The sequence below is a fragment of the Peromyscus leucopus genome, chromosome 5 (assembly GCF_004664715.2).
Source record: "Peromyscus leucopus breed LL Stock chromosome 5, UCI_PerLeu_2.1, whole genome shotgun sequence".
Lineage (NCBI taxonomy): Eukaryota > Metazoa > Chordata > Mammalia > Rodentia > Cricetidae > Peromyscus > Peromyscus leucopus.
The window spans coordinates 5,536,658-5,551,984 of NC_051067.1; the positions used below are offsets into that span (position 1 = coordinate 5,536,658).

Below are 15,327 nucleotides of genomic sequence, written 5' to 3' on the forward strand. Positions count from 1 at the left end.
ATCCATCACTTCCCAACAGCACATTTAAACCCAAGTTTTAATTCGGCTGGACACAAGCTACAGTAGTGTGAGAGGAAGGAACCTCAACTGAGAAAATGTCTCCACAAGGTGGGGCTGTAGGCAGGCCTGCAGGGCATTTTCTTGATTAGTGATTGATATGAGAGGCCCAGAACATTGAGGGTGGTTCCACCTGGCCTGGTGGTCCTGGGTTCTGTGAGAAAGCAGGCTGAGCAAGCCAGTAAGCCGGACCCCTCCATGACCTCTGCATCAGCTCCTGCTCCAGGTTCCTGCTCAGTTTGAGTTCCTGCCCTGACTTCCCCCCTCAATGGACTGTGACTCAGGATAAACCTGAGCCAAATAAACCGTTTCCTTTCCTCTCCAGGTTGTTTCATTACAGCAGTATCAACCCTAAGACACCAGAGTACAGCAATAACTGTTGTGTAGAAAATGTCTTATCTGGTCATCTTCAGCTTTATTTTCACTGAAGACCAAAATACATTAAACTGCAGGTTCTGTCCTATCACTGAGTTGTGAAATCAGTTGTTTGTGGAAAAAGTCACGGGAAATGAACTATGGGCCTTGTACATTATAAACACATGCTCAATCGCTATACTATACCCTTTGTGCCAATGTAATCAATTTAGGGAGTTGTAGTCAACATTAAGTAAAAGTTAAAGGGGGCTGGAGAGATGGCTCTCCAGTGGTTAAGAGCATTGACTGCTTCCAGAGGACCTGGGTTCACACCCACATGGCAACTTCCAATTGCCTGTAACTCTACCTCCAGGAGACCGACATTCTCACACAGACATACACGCAGGCAAAATACCAACAATGCACATAAAATTAAAATAAATTAAAAAAAGAAAAGTTAGAATAAGATCAGAGCTAACTTTTGTTTCATGAAACTCGTTTTCATTTATGTACTTACACATATGTATTGAGTCATATGGTAAATTTTTTTTCATACTGCCTCATACATTGGGTTCTCAAATTTATCTCTGTTAATGGAACAGGTAAAAGTTGAAAGCCATTGTTCCACTCCCCCCACCCCAACTTTTTTATTCCTAATCGGGTATCAATATATAGATCAGGCTGACATTGAACTCAGTCTTCTTGCCCAGGTCTCCAAAGTGCTGAGAATTACTGGTGTTCACCCCCACCAGGTCAGGTTCTGCACCTATAAGCAGTGTGGTGCCAGGTGCCTGGGGTTCTAGGTTTCCAGAAGCGAAGGCAAGATTCGCCTGGGCTACATAAGACCCTGTCTCAAAAACAAGCTACCTGAGATGGTAGCTGGATACTGAAACTCAACGTGGGATCCAGTTTATTCATTTTCAAACCTGGCTCACATCTGTGTGTTTACTGGGATGCTCAGAGAAGGCTCCTGGGCAGAGCCAAGCCCGGGACTCCTCAGAGGGGGACCTTTGTGGGCGGGGCCTTGTGGGCGGGCTTTGCGTGAACCTGGGCCTACCTAGGGCGGGGACATCTTGGGGCGGAGCCAGCGGGGGGCGGGGTCGCGGAGGGGAGGGGGGGCGGGAGGCGTGCTGCGCCGTTGCCGGGAGAACTGTTGACAACAAAAGACGTGCGCGCGGCGGGGCGGAGAAAGGCCGCTCTGTGAGGCGGGGGCCTGCGAAGACCTGGGCTGTCCCGAGCCGGACGGTGTGCGGCGGGCCCGACGGGCGCGAAGCTGGCGGCGCCGGCCTGCGGCTGTCCCGCTGAAGATCGCGAACACGGCGGGCGAGCGGCGGACGGAGCGGGGTCCTGAGGTAGCCGCGGGGCCAGGGCGCGGGCCGGAGGGCGGCGGGGCGCGCGCGGCTGCGGCGTGAGGTGGGCGCCGCGGTGTGCCCTGCCCTCGCGAGGGAAGCCTCGGTGCGGCGCCGCCGGTGTCCGCCACCGGCCCGGGGCTGCTCCCCGCTCACGCTCAGGCTCCTTTATGCCGTCGTGAGATGCTGCGAGCTTCGTCACCTGCTGGAACCCGCAGTCCACAACTTCTGCACTCCCGCCACGTCCGGAGAAGCCGGTATTTGAAGACCCTATTCCTGGCAAATGACAAGGCACGAGGCCCAGTACTTACCTTGCACAGTTCAAAAATCCAGTGGGTGTCCCTAAATATTACCAGCCAATTAGATCTCCCTGCTGTTTGTCTTTTAATAGGTTTCCGAGGACCAAACTGAAGCTGAAAAATAACTGTTGCATACAAGCTTTAAAAAACTTGACTGAATATTGTTTATGAGCCATATATTTATGTATCATTTTTCTTATGATTGCAGTAAGTGATTGCAACTGCATATGGCCACACTGCTTATGTCAACATTGCCGTCACAAAAAACAGTGAGGTGAAAATACTCCAATTACAGTTTGTATTTCGTTCATTTGTTTTTTGTTTTTTTTTCCAGACAGGATTGCTTTGTGTATCTCTGGCTGTCCTGGAATTCACTCTCTAGACCAGGCTGGCCTCTAACTTGGAGATTCTTCTGCCACTGCCTCCCGAGTGCAGGGATTAAAGGCGTGGGCCACCACTGCACAGTTGAAAAATACAATTGGTATTTTTTTAAATTAGCAGTTTCATCGAAAGAAGTTGGGTTAAGCTTAACATAGACTATAACCGTGTGTGTGTGTGTGTGTGTGTGTGTGTGTGTGTGTGTGTGTTTGTGAATGTGAGCATATGGAGGTCAGAGGACAACTTAAAATTGTCAGTTCTTTACCTCTGCTATGTGGGTTCCAGAGATGGAATTCAGGTTGTCAGGCATGTGGCCACAACTGCCTTTGCGGGCTGAGCCATTGCACCGGCCCAGACCTTGGATTTTCCTTACTGAGATGACCTATTTTTTTAAAAAGTGGTCTAATCTGTATGATGGCTGTTGGAAGAACCATCAAAGACTGCATCCCTGAATTTCTTAGAGTGCTTTAGAATATAAGTATTTACCATACAAATGAGTGTTGCTTTTTTGTTGTTGTTGATTTGATTAGAATTATTGATTAGAATTACTGCCAAGCTATGTGTTATCCATCGCACCCCACCCCACCCCACTAAAGATAGTTTGTTGACTCTGGGATGTTGACGCTCAAGGGACCTGAGTTTTTAGTAGTGTCACATACAAGGTTTCTGTTGTGATCCTCTTGGGCATTCGTTTTTTACTGTTGCTCAGCTTTTTTTTTTTTTTTTTAAGGACTGGAGACCATTAATTTCATGGCTAACATTTCCATAACTGTTGGCTGTTGTAGCTCACAGCTCTAATGCCAGTGCTGGGGAGGTGGGGGCAGCAGGACTGCCTTGAGTTCCAAACCAGCCTTGGCCACAGAGGGGGGACCTGTGTAAAACCAAAATGAGTATTTCCACACCAAGTAGTTCACAAGATGCCATTGTTGTCCAGTGGTCTTCTAGGTTGGTGATGATCTTAAGACCCACTCTTACAAAGACTATGCCCCATTCCGGACTGGCTACTTTCCCTCCTACTCCTAAAACGAGCGCTCTGGAAACCAAAAGAGATGTCCAAACAAAACAGGATCCAAACAGCCAATTCAGAATAAACCAGCGCACCACTGTCCAAACCAAGGGGGGCTGAGCCCCAGAAAGAACTCATTGACACACATGTGAGGAGGCACTGCCTGAACATTGAGCATAAGAAGTACCGAGGGCCAGACCGGGGGGGCTCCTCCTGTGAAAGCGGATCGTTCTTGGGCCCCCATATTAAGGCATCAGAAACTGTTATAAAAAATTGGCACTTCAAAAAGGAATAAGAAATAGTTTATTCTAGGGCTAAATATGTGTGACCATGGTGCAGTCCCAGCATCTGGGCATGCCTGTAGGACATTATCATATGTTAGTTGATGTAGGAAGACTCGTGTGTGTGTGTGTGTGTGTGTGTGTGTGTGTGTGTACACATTCATGATGATCAGAGGACATCTGTGAAAGCCTGTTCTTTCCCATGTAGGTACAGGGATCAAACTCAGGTTGTCAGGCTTGGTGGCAAGTACCTTTACAAACTGAAACATTTTGCTGTCCTGGGAGATCCATCTTAATTTTGGGAAGGACTGTTTCCTGGGAAGGGAACACTGGCCTATATAAAATGTAGAAGGCAAGCCGAGCACTAGCATGCACTAATTGCTCTTTTCGGGCTGTGACTATAACATGATCAGTTTCTTCAAGCTGCTGTCTAGGCTTCCCTGCCATGAATGACTGCACCTTTAAGTTACTGTCAATGGGATGTTTAAATCACAGCACAGGAAAAGGAACTAAGACAGTGTTTAGAGATAGGAAGACAGACATTTTCCTATTTGTTAGGATTTTTCAAAGTTAAAGTCATTGTGTGTGTTGGGGTTGTGGAGTGAGTCATGGAACATGAGTGGAAGTCAGAGGACAACTTAGTGGAGTTGCTTTCTCTTTCCACCTTTCCATGTGTCTCAAGGCTTGTGTGGCAAGTGCTCACCTGCTGAGCTATCACTATAGCCTATAGTTTGGATTGCTTTTGAACTAATTATTTTAATTATTCTGATACAGAAACTCTTAAAACTGCTTTCATGGTTTAATTCTGATGTTCGTGAGATGAAATGCCATTTATCAATACCTTCAAATATAATACAAATAATTTATAAAATTTATTTACTTACTTTGGTTTTTGGAGACAGGGTTTCTCTGTGTGGCCCTGACTGTCTTGGAACTCACTCTGTAGACCAGGTTGGGCTTGAACTTGGAGATCTGCCTGCCTCTGCCTCCCAAGTACTGGTGGTTTGTCATCACCGCCGGGCTAAAATCTATCTATCTATCTATCTATCTATCTATCTATCTATCTATCTATCTGTATGTATGTATGTATGTATATATGTGTGCCTGCATGTTTATGTGTACCATTTGTGTGCAGGAACTGGAGTTGTAGGCAGTTGTGAGTTGCCTGATGTATGTGCTGGGAACTGAATCAGGTCTCTGGAAGAGCAGTAAGTGCTCTTAACCACTGAACTATTTCACTGCCTTCCCAAATATTTGCTTTTAACATGTTTAGAACTCCTCAGTTATTTTTTTCCTGAATTTTCTAATTCTGTTAGACATTATTCACTATATTAGTGAACTAGAAAACATTACAACTGTATAAATATACAATAGAATCCTTTATATTTACTCCTTAACTTTATAATTAACCAATTCAGTGTCCCAAGTCCCCTCAACTATTTTGAAGCAAACCTAAATGCTGAGTTGTTTCATTATTAAATTAAGCACTTTACAAGACAGATCAACTCTTTGTAATTTAATTTGTACTGGTAAAGAATCCGTTCTAAAGGATTTTGCTTTAAAATGTGTGGTTTTATTTGTGTAATGGAGCCAGTAATTAAGTTGTATCTTTTATTTTAATATACAGGAGTCCTGATCTTACATAAAATGGATGTTTCTCACACTGTTACTGAACATTAAGTAGGTAATCTATTCAGTAAAATCCAAGCTGCAATGGAAGAAATACCAGTAAAAGTCGCTGTAAGAATCAGACCTCTGCTTTGCAAAGAAGTTCTTCATAATCATCAAGTTTGTGTGAGGGATATTCCAAACACCCAGCAGATTATCATTGGGAGAGATAGAGTTTTTACTTTTGACTTTGTTTTTGGCAAAAGTTCCACTCAAGATGAAGTTTATAATATATGCATAAAGCCCCTGGTGTTATCACTCATTGAGGGCTATAACGCAACAGTTTTTGCATATGGACAAACTGGATCTGGGAAGACATACACCATTGGAGGAGGCCACGTTGGTAAGATTTTCAGACTCTGACTTAGCATTTTATAGCATGTTTGAAGACTTGGTTTCTTTTTGTGACTGAGCACTGTTTTATTGGGTGTGTTTTATTTGGCTTTGCCCTGCTGATAAGCCGTGGCTTGTCTCCTGTTCTGGATGCTGCAAACACTGGTGTACAGCTGCCTGTTTGAGTCCTTCATAGACCTTAACATTTTAATTTGTTTGGTTTCTATGGTACTGAGATAGAGCTAGGCTGCTGTGCTTGCTAGCTACGCACTGGCTGCTGAGCTGCATCCATTGCCTCCTTTTGACTTTTTTGTTTCAAGGGAAAGTGTCATTCAGTTGCCCATGCTGGCCTTAAACTCACTCTGTAGCTCAAGTAGTCCTTGAAAGTATGATTCCCCTGCTTCAGCCCTCACCAGAGTTGGGTTTGCAAGTATGTGGCACTAGGCCCTACCCTGCCATAGCCTTTTAAAATAATTTTTGAGGTTAACATACAAAGTCCCAGGTCTCCTCAGGCGTCTTTGTGTGCATATGTCACTACATTTTCTTCTCCGTCATTGGCCCCTCGCTACCCTCTCTCGTGCCCGATTCTCTCCAGCGATCCCTTTCTTCCTTCAGCTAGTTCTCATTTCTGCCTCTTGTTGCATGTTCCTTTACATTGTTTCCCAACTCCTGTTAGATCTCTTCCTTCTCATGAGCCCCTTTCTAGTTTTGTGACCACACATTTGTGCATATATATGCATATATATGATTCCTGCAAGCATCATGGTTTCATTTTTTATGGCTGTATAAATTCCATTTTGTGTATGTACCACATTTATCTGTCAATGGACATCTAGGCTGGTCATACTATCTGTCTTCTATACATATGTGATGTGTCTTTTTTTTTGTTTTTTTTTTTTTTTGTTTTTTTCAAGACAGGGTTTCTCTGTGTAGCTTTGCGCCTTTCCTGGAACTCGCTTTAGAGACCAGGCTGGCCTCGAACTCACAGAGATCCGCTTGCCTCTACCTCCCGAGTGCTGGGATTAAAGGCGTGCGCCACCACCGCCCGGCGTGATGTGTCTTTTTTTTAAAAAAAAAGATTTATTTATTCTAAGTATGAGTGCTCTATCTGCATGTACAACTTTATGCCAGAAGAGGGCATCAGATCCTCCGTGTGGTTGCTGGGAACTGAACTCAGGCAGGACTTCTGTTAGGGTAGCCAGTGCTTTTAACCGCTGAGCCATCTCTCCAGCCCACTGTGTGTCTTCTATACATATGTGATACCGTATGTATAGAAGACACATGTGTCTTTGTAAAATCTAGACCCACAAATAAGAGAAACCACATGATGCTTGTCTTCTTCAAGATGATGATAATATGAATGTCTCCAATTGCATCTATTAAGATGACATAACTTCACTATTCTCTATTGCTGAAAAAAACGCCACAATGTATATAAACCACATTCTTTATCCATTCTGCTATTGATGGATACCTGGATTGCTTCTACTTGGCTGTTGTGATTAACACTGCAGTGAACATCCACATGCAAGTGTCTCTGGAGTGTGTGAACTCAGAATCTTTTGGTTAAATACACAGAGGTGGTATAGCTGGGTCATATGGTAGGTCTGCTTTGTTTTCTGAGGACATTCCATTTTTCTGATTTCCACAGTGGTTAGACTAGTTTGCACCCCACCAGCAATGTGTGAGGGGTCTGTGTTATCTGCATCTTTGCCAGCGTTTGTTGTTTCCATGGTGACTGCCGCCCCAACAGAGTCTTCTTTTAAGAACTGTCTGTTCCATTAATTAGTTCATTTATTGATGGGATAATTTTTGGAATTTAATTTTTGAAGTTGTGTATTCTGGATATCAATACGGGTGTGTTGTGTAGTTGAGGAAGATATTTTCTAATCCTGCACTCTGTTCACTCAAGTGATTGTTCCCTTTGCTGTATGATACACATTTTAATTTTATGTAGTTTGTCAGTTTGGGGGATAATTTTCTGTGCCATTATAGTTCTTTACAGAAAAGCTATCTTTTAATTTTTTTTTATTTATTATTGGGGGGGCATGCCATGGCATATGAATGGAGGTCACAGGACAACCTTCAGGAATCAGGGTTTTATTTTGTTGTTTGTTCAGTTTTTGTTTTTAGATCCAGTTTCTAACCCAAGCTGGCTTGAACTCAACGTGTAGTCATCCTTTGGCCTCCACCTCCTGGGTGCTGAGGTTACAGATACACACCACTGTGCCTGATTTACGTAGTGCTGGAGCTCAAACCCAGCACTTCCTGCACACTAGGCAAACACTCCACCACGTGAGCTACAGTTCCCAGCTCCTTGAAATTGATTTTCAAATTAATTTACATCAAGGCCTAAAACTATCATCTGTGACTATTTTCATTTTCCTCCCGCATTCTTTCCTTTTTTTAAAAAATTGTTTATATTTTATGTATAAGTGCACTGCCTGTATACCTGCACAACAGAAGAAGGCATCAGGTCCTATTATAGATGGTTGTGAGCCACCTTGTGGTTTCTGGGAATTGAACTCAGGACCTCTAGAAAAACAGCCAATGCGCTTAACTGCTGAGCCATCTCTCCATCCCCCAACCCCATTCTTTTTTTTTTTTTTGTTTTTTTTTTTTTTTTTTTTTTTTTGAGACAGGGTTTCTCTGTGTAGCTTTGCGCCTTTCCTGGAACTCACTTGGTAGCCCAGGCTGGCCTCGAACTCACAAAGATCCGCCTGCCTCTGCCTCCCGAGTGCTGGGATTAAAGGCGTGCGCCACCAACGCCCGGCCCCAACCCCATTCTTAAACTCAATCTATTCAGACTTCTACAGTCATTGAGATTGCACCTGTTGAGATCACTCTGATAAATCTAGTGGTCAGTTCATTTCTTACCTTACTGGACCCATTAGCACATTCTCCACTTGGTTTCCAGGTGACCGACCACATTCTTGGTTTTTCTCCTACTCTACTAGTCCCTTCATAGGTGCTCTGGCATGTGAACTAACAATTACAATGCTCAAGCTCAGTTTTTGCTCCCCCTACCCCTTTCTCTTTAAAAATTCTTGTCCTTAGTGGTCACAGCCAGCCTCATTACATTACATGCTGTCGGTCTATCCTGATATCATATCAGGACCTGTTATATTTATCTTCCAAATCCCTCAATTACCAGAGTCCCACTCTGAAGTGGTCTCTCCACTTATCTCTGCAAAAGACAGCAGCGAGAATAGTCTGTGTAAAACTTCAGACAGTAATGTTACTCTTCTACCCCTGTGGCTCTGACCTCAGTCAGAATGACTCCAAATGTACAGTAATCTACCAGGACTTCCATGATCTAGTGTTCGCCACCCTCTGACCTCACCTCCTGTTCCTCTGTTCTTGCTCCCTGTGTTCTGGCCATGCTGGCCGTGTTTGCAATCACATCAGGTAGTGCCTTCAGCATGTGTCCTTCCACACCAGGTTTTTGCTCATGACCTTCGTATTTCAAATTGCAATTACAGAGTCACACTCCAGTCTCCGTACCTTGCCCTCCAAACACTCTTCCAGTTTTTGTTTATTTGGACTTATTTATTTATTTACTTTTGAGATAGCCTCCTCTGTAGCCCAGGTTGGCTGTACTCCCAATACCTCCTTTCTCAGCACCTCAGTGGAATGTTAGGTGTGTGTACACCACTGCGTGTGGCCAGGGTTTTAATAGACCATAGAGTCTGAAGCTTTCCTTTAGGATCTCACAGCATTAGAGAAGTTTTCCTTTGTTTTGTTGATTGATTGTTCCAGAGCCCTAGACTATTGCATTGTATGTAGTAGATACTAAATGCATATTTGTTAAATGAATAAATTCTGCATGAGGGATACATGTGAAAATGTTTGCCCTGAATTTTTTGTATAGGTATATGTGCATGGTATGTATACACACACGTGTATGTTTTCATGCCTGTGTATCACTCTCAACTCTATTCCCTTGAGACAGGGTCTTTCACTGAATCTGGAGCTAGGCTGGTGACCGTCCAACCCCAGTGATCCTTGTGTCTCTGCCCTCTGGAGTTACAGGCGTGCTTGTGCTGTGCCTGACTTATTACATGGGTACCTCAGGGACTTGTGCCTGTGCAGCAAGTGCTCTTACCTGATGAAGCATGCCCCAGCCTCCCCCTCGCCCCCCCGCCGAATTTTTTTTTTTTTCCGAGACAGGGTTTCTCTGTGTAGCTTTGTGCCTTTCCTGGAACTCACTTGGTAGCCCAGGCTGGCCTCAAACTCATAGAGATCCGCCTGGCTCTGTCTTCCGAGTGCCGGGATTAAAGGCATGCGCCACCACCGCCTGGCTCCCCCTCCACCCCCAAATTTTATGGTTGTATGGTTTAACCCTAGAAGGCCTTGAACTTGCTATATAGACCAGGCTAGCCTTGCATTCATTAATTCAGTTAGTTACTATACATTTTGAGACTGTGACTTGCTATGTAACTCTGACTGGAACTCTGTCTATAGGCCAGCCAGGCTGTGTCTGCCTCTAGAGTGCTGGGATTAAAGGTGTGAGCCACCATGCCCACCCAGTTTTTAAATTTTCATAATAGAAATGTAAGAAAAATATATTAAGCATAAATTTTGGATTGTAGTTTTTCTTATATTTCAAGTTTCAGATATACTTTCTATTTCTAAATTTTCAGCGTCAGTTGTGGAGGGTCAAAAGGGAATCATTCCTCGGGCTATCCAGGAGATATTTCAAAGCATCTCTGAAAACCCTAGCATTGACTTTAAAATCAAAGTGTCATATATAGAAGTGTATAAGGAAGACCTAAGAGATCTTCTAGAGTTGGAGACTTCCATGAAGGACCTTCACATCCGCGAAGATGACAAGGGAAACACAGGTGAAATAGCTCAGTGAAATTATGGAGTGCCTTCAAGTGGCATCTAGAAAATGTCAATATTCCAAGAATTAAAAATGCATGCACAATGAATTTGCTGTTACTTTTTATTCATATACTTGCTTTTCCATGCTGGAAGTCATCCAGCCAGGAAAGTGCCACCAGCCTTCTCTTTTCGTATTTAAATTTAAAAGATTTGGGGTCAGAGTCTCATTATAATTCACCTGTGCTGGCCTTGAACTCACGATTTCCCAGACTGGCTTTGAACTTTAATTCTTCTGCCTCAGCCTCATGAGTAGATGGGGGTCACAGGTTTGTGCCACCAGGCATGGCTCCTGTGTTCTTGTAATAATTACAATCAAAATATTGAACCAGAGTTTTTCTGTCTTTTTCTTGATTTGAGAAATGGCCTCAAATGCTCTTTGTACATATTCTCCCACTGAGCTATATAACCCCAGCTCCAGAGGTTTTAATTGTCAGTCATTTTAAAGAATTAAGTATGATGTTTGACCAGAAGCAATAATTGGATCTTAATGAATAAAATACGTCTTTTAGAGTTTAAACATAATACTACTTCTTAAAACCGTTCCTCCTGGAGCTTTGCTGAAATTATTTAATGATGCTAGTATTTGAAACATTTGAATCATGCTAGTCTGAAACATTACTGCTTCTTTTAAGGGACTATCTTTTGGGGTTGCTTAGCAAAGGGCAGCGGTTGTGTGATTAATTTAATTTGTACTGAATTTTGATGAAAACATGGTTTTTAAAACTTTTTGTTTTAAGTGATTGTTGGGGCCAAGGAATGCCAAGTAGAGAGCGTGGATGAAGTAATGAGTCTTCTGGAGGTAGGGAATGCGGCCAGGCACACAAGCACCACCCAGATGAATGAGCACTCCAGTAGATCCCATGCAATTTTTACAATAAGCATTTGCCAAGTTGAGAAAAACACAGAGGCAGCTGAAGATGGAGAGTGGTATTCACATCGGCATATTGTCTCCAAATTCCATTTTGTGGATTTGGCTGGATCAGAAAGAGTGACCAAAACGGGGAACACTGGTGAACGATTCAAAGAGTCCATTCAAATCAACAGTGGGCTGCTTGCTTTAGGAAACGTAATAAGTGCCCTTGGGGACCCACGCAGGAAGAGCTCTCATATTCCATATAGGGATGCTAAAATTACCCGGCTTCTGAAAGATTCCCTGGGAGGCAGTGCCAAGACTGTCATGATCACGTGCGTCAGCCCATCCTCCTCAGATTTTGATGAGTCCTTAAATTCTCTCAAATATGCCAACAGAGCACGGAACATTAGAAACAAACCCACTTTAAATTTTAGCCCTGAGTCAGACCGAATGGATGAGATGGAATTTGAGATTAAGTTGCTTCGAGAAGCTTTGCAGAGCCATCAGGCCAGTATCAGCCAAACTAGCCAGACCCCTTCAGAGGGTGTTCCTGACCAGAATCGGATCCATTCTCTAGAGGAACAGGTATCTCAGCTCCAGGAGGAATGTCTGGGCTACCAGGACTGCATAGAGCAAGCATTCACCTTCCTGGTGGACTTAAAAGATGCTGTCAGGCTAAACCAGAAACAGCAGCACAAGCTACAGGAGTGGTTTAGCAGGACTCAGGAAGTCAGGAAGGCTGTCCTCGCCCCATTCCCAGGACACCAGGGCATTGGGAACCTGGAAGAAGGACCCCAGCATGTGACAGTTCTCCAGCTGAAGAGAGAACTTAAGAAATACCAGGTACTTAGACATTACTTTATTAATTAATGTGTGTTTTGAGATGGTGTCTTGCTCTGTAACCCTGGCTGGAACTCAGTATGTAGACCAGCCAGGCTGGCTGGATCTCTTTCTTCCCTTGTTTCTTGTGTTCTGGGATAATAGGAGTGTGTGATCCCACCTGACTAATAGAATGCCCCTCCCTGCTCTGGTGGTAATGGGATTGAACACACAGCCTTGTATATGCTAGCAAAGTACTCTCCTTTCTGAGATACATTGCCAGATCTGTTTTATCTTCTTTTAAATAAAGTCTTATTTGGTTATCCAGGCTGGTCTTGAACTCAAGAACTGCCCCTGCTTCCTAAGTGCTGGGGTTTTGGGTGTGAACTCTCACACCTGGATCATAGACAGCACTTGCTTAAGTACTCCATTTATTTGGACAAGTAAGTCCTAAAAGTCATTTTGGAATTTCAGAAGTTCTAATTTTTTTATTTTATTTTATTACTGTGTAGATGGTATGTGAGGAATGCAAGCATATATTTGTGGAAGTCAGAGGACAATACTTAAATTCTTTTTTAAGTATTATTTAAAAATTAGCTGGATGTATTGGTAGACTTCTTTAATCCCACCACTGGGGAGGCAGAAGCAACTGGACCTCTGTGAGATCTATACCATCCTGGTCTATACGGCGAGTCTAGGCTGGCCAGGGCTGCATAGTGAGATCCTGTCTTTACAAAAAAAAAAAAAAGGAAAGAATTATATAAAAGTCTCACTCGCCTTTCTTCCTTGACATCTCTCCATCTCATTTCCTGTTCTTCTTAAATTTATTCTTTATTAGTTTCTTTTCGCTCTCCTGTGATGTGAGCAGAGTACATTTTAAGGTACTGTGTTATTAAATAGAACCTTTGAACTTCTATAGAAATTTAGAGGATCAGAGAAACATTTTTATTTATTTTTTAATTTTTTATATTATTATTATTATTATTATTATTATTATTAGGTTTTTCGAGACAGGGTTTCCTGGTGTAGCTTTTACGCCTTTCCTGGAACTCACTTTGGAGACCAGGCTGGCTCACAAAGATCCACCTGCCTCTGCCTCCCGAGTGCTGGGACTAAAGGCGTGCGCCACCACCGCCCAGCTCAAAGAAACATTTTTAGAAACAAAATTAAGTTATGTTGCACTGAGTTCCCCTTCTTTGGGTGTGTGTGTTTGCAAGCTTAAACCCAGGGCCTTGAACATGTTAGGCACTCACTGTGTCACTAAGCTACACCCTCAGTCCGTTCTTGATTCTTTTTCTTTGAGACAGTCTGGTACGATAGCCTAGACTTGCCAGAAACTCCCCTAATATTCTAGTCTTTTCTGGAACTTGGAGTAATCTTCTGCCACAGTCTCCCAAGTGTTGGAATTTCAGGTATGAGTCACCATGTCTGGCTTATTGGGTCTGTGGTTCTTTTTGGTTTTTCGACAGGATTTCGTATAGCCCAGGTTGGCCTCCAACTTGTTAGCCAAGGATGGCCTTGAACTTCCAGTCTTTCTTCCTCTACCTCAAAGTGCTGAGATTATAGGAGTATGTCAGCCACACTTAGTTTTATTCATTGCTGGAAATCAAACTCGAGGGTTTTTTTTTTTTTTTGGTTTTTTTTTTTTTTTCAAGACAGGGTTTCTCTGTGTAGCTTTGGTGCCTGTCCAGAATCTTGCTCTGTAGACCAGACTGGCCTCGAACTCACAGAGATCCGCCTGGCTCTGCCTCCTGAGTGCTGGGATTAAAGGCGTGCGCCACCACCGCCCGGCTCAAACTTGAGTTTTATGCATGCTAGGCAATCACTCTACCAATTTAATTATATCCCTAGAGTGCCCACTATGGTTCTTTTTTTTTTTTTCCTGTTTTTTTTTTTTTTTTTTTTTTTGGTTTTTCGAGACAGGGTTTCTCTGTGTAGCTTTGCGCCTTTTCCTGGAACTCACTTGGTAGCCCAGGCTGGCCTCGAACTCACAGAGATCCGCCTGCCTCTGCCTCCCGAGTGCTGGGATTAAAGGCGTGCACCACCACCGCCCGGCTTTTTTTCCTGGTTTTTTTTTTTTTTTTTTTTTTTTTGGTTCCACTATGGTTCTTGAAAGAAGAAAATACTTTATCCTTTGAGTCTGGATTATACCTTTTTTTTTTTTTTTTTTTGAGACAGTGTTTCTCTGTGTAGTCCTGGCTGCCTAGAACTTACTCTGTAGATCAGGCTGGCCTCGAACTCACAAAGATGTGCCTGCCTCTGCCTCATGAGTGCTGTGATTAAAGGCAAGGTATGTGCCACCATACCTGTCTACATACTTGATTTTTAAACAGTGGGTGTATGCATGTATACATATTGTGTGTATATATATTTAGTCCAAAATTATCTCCTTACATTTAAAAAATTAAATTTATTATGTGTGTGTTTGTACCACATTGCATATATAGAGGTTAGAGGAAAATTTGTAGGAATCAGTTTTCTCCTTCCACCATGTAGGTCCCAGGGTTTGAACTCACATCATCAGGCTTAGTGGCAGGCACTTTTACCCACTGAACCATCTCACTCCCACTTTTTTTTCACTAAAGATTATGTACAGGAACTAGTAGAGAACAAGATAAAAATCAGTTCTGCTTTTGTGGAGTTTGCAAGCAAATTCCAGTGAGAGGGGCCTTCAGTTGTTCCTTAAATAACACCAAGACCAATTTCCATGGTATTGCTATTTGCTTTTTAAAAAATTTTGTGTTTTTTTTATTTTTCATTATTTTATCCTTTTATGTATATGAACATTTTTGTCTGCATGTATGTATGTGTACCACATGCTTGCCTGATGCCCACAGAGGCCAGAAGAGAGCATCAGGTCTCCTGGAACTGGAGTTACAAACAGTTCTGGGCTGCCTGGGTTCTGGATATTGAACCCATGTCCTGTAGAAGAGCAGCCAGTGTTCTTAAACCATTGAGCCATCTCTCTATAACCCTATTTTTCTTTTTTCCAAGGAAGGATCTCCAGTAGTGTGAGATAGCCTTGGACTCTATATGTAGCTAA

At 43.1% G+C, this 15,327-nt stretch overlaps 1 protein-coding gene across 3 annotated transcripts in view; it reads left to right on the forward strand.

Annotated features, from left to right (window-relative positions):
* Positions 1 to 1,598: 1,598 nt before the first annotated feature.
* Positions 1,599 to 15,327, forward strand: part of Kif27 (kinesin family member 27) — a 105,350-nt gene continuing 91,621 nt past the window's right edge. The window contains exons 1-4 of one of the 3 annotated variants that reach the window (XM_037205682.1): positions 1,599 to 1,763; positions 5,352 to 5,735; positions 10,369 to 10,569; positions 11,350 to 12,308. In XM_037205682.1, the coding sequence (XP_037061577.1) occupies positions 5,438 to 5,735; positions 10,369 to 10,569; positions 11,350 to 12,308 (1,458 nt within the window). In that variant the 5' untranslated portion in view covers positions 1,599 to 1,763; positions 5,352 to 5,437. Of the gene's footprint in view, positions 1,764 to 1,849; positions 2,093 to 5,351; positions 5,736 to 10,368; positions 10,570 to 11,349; positions 12,309 to 15,327 lie in introns of those variants that run through there. The other 2 variants (XM_037205681.1, XM_028863210.2) reach the window with 2 other exon arrangements.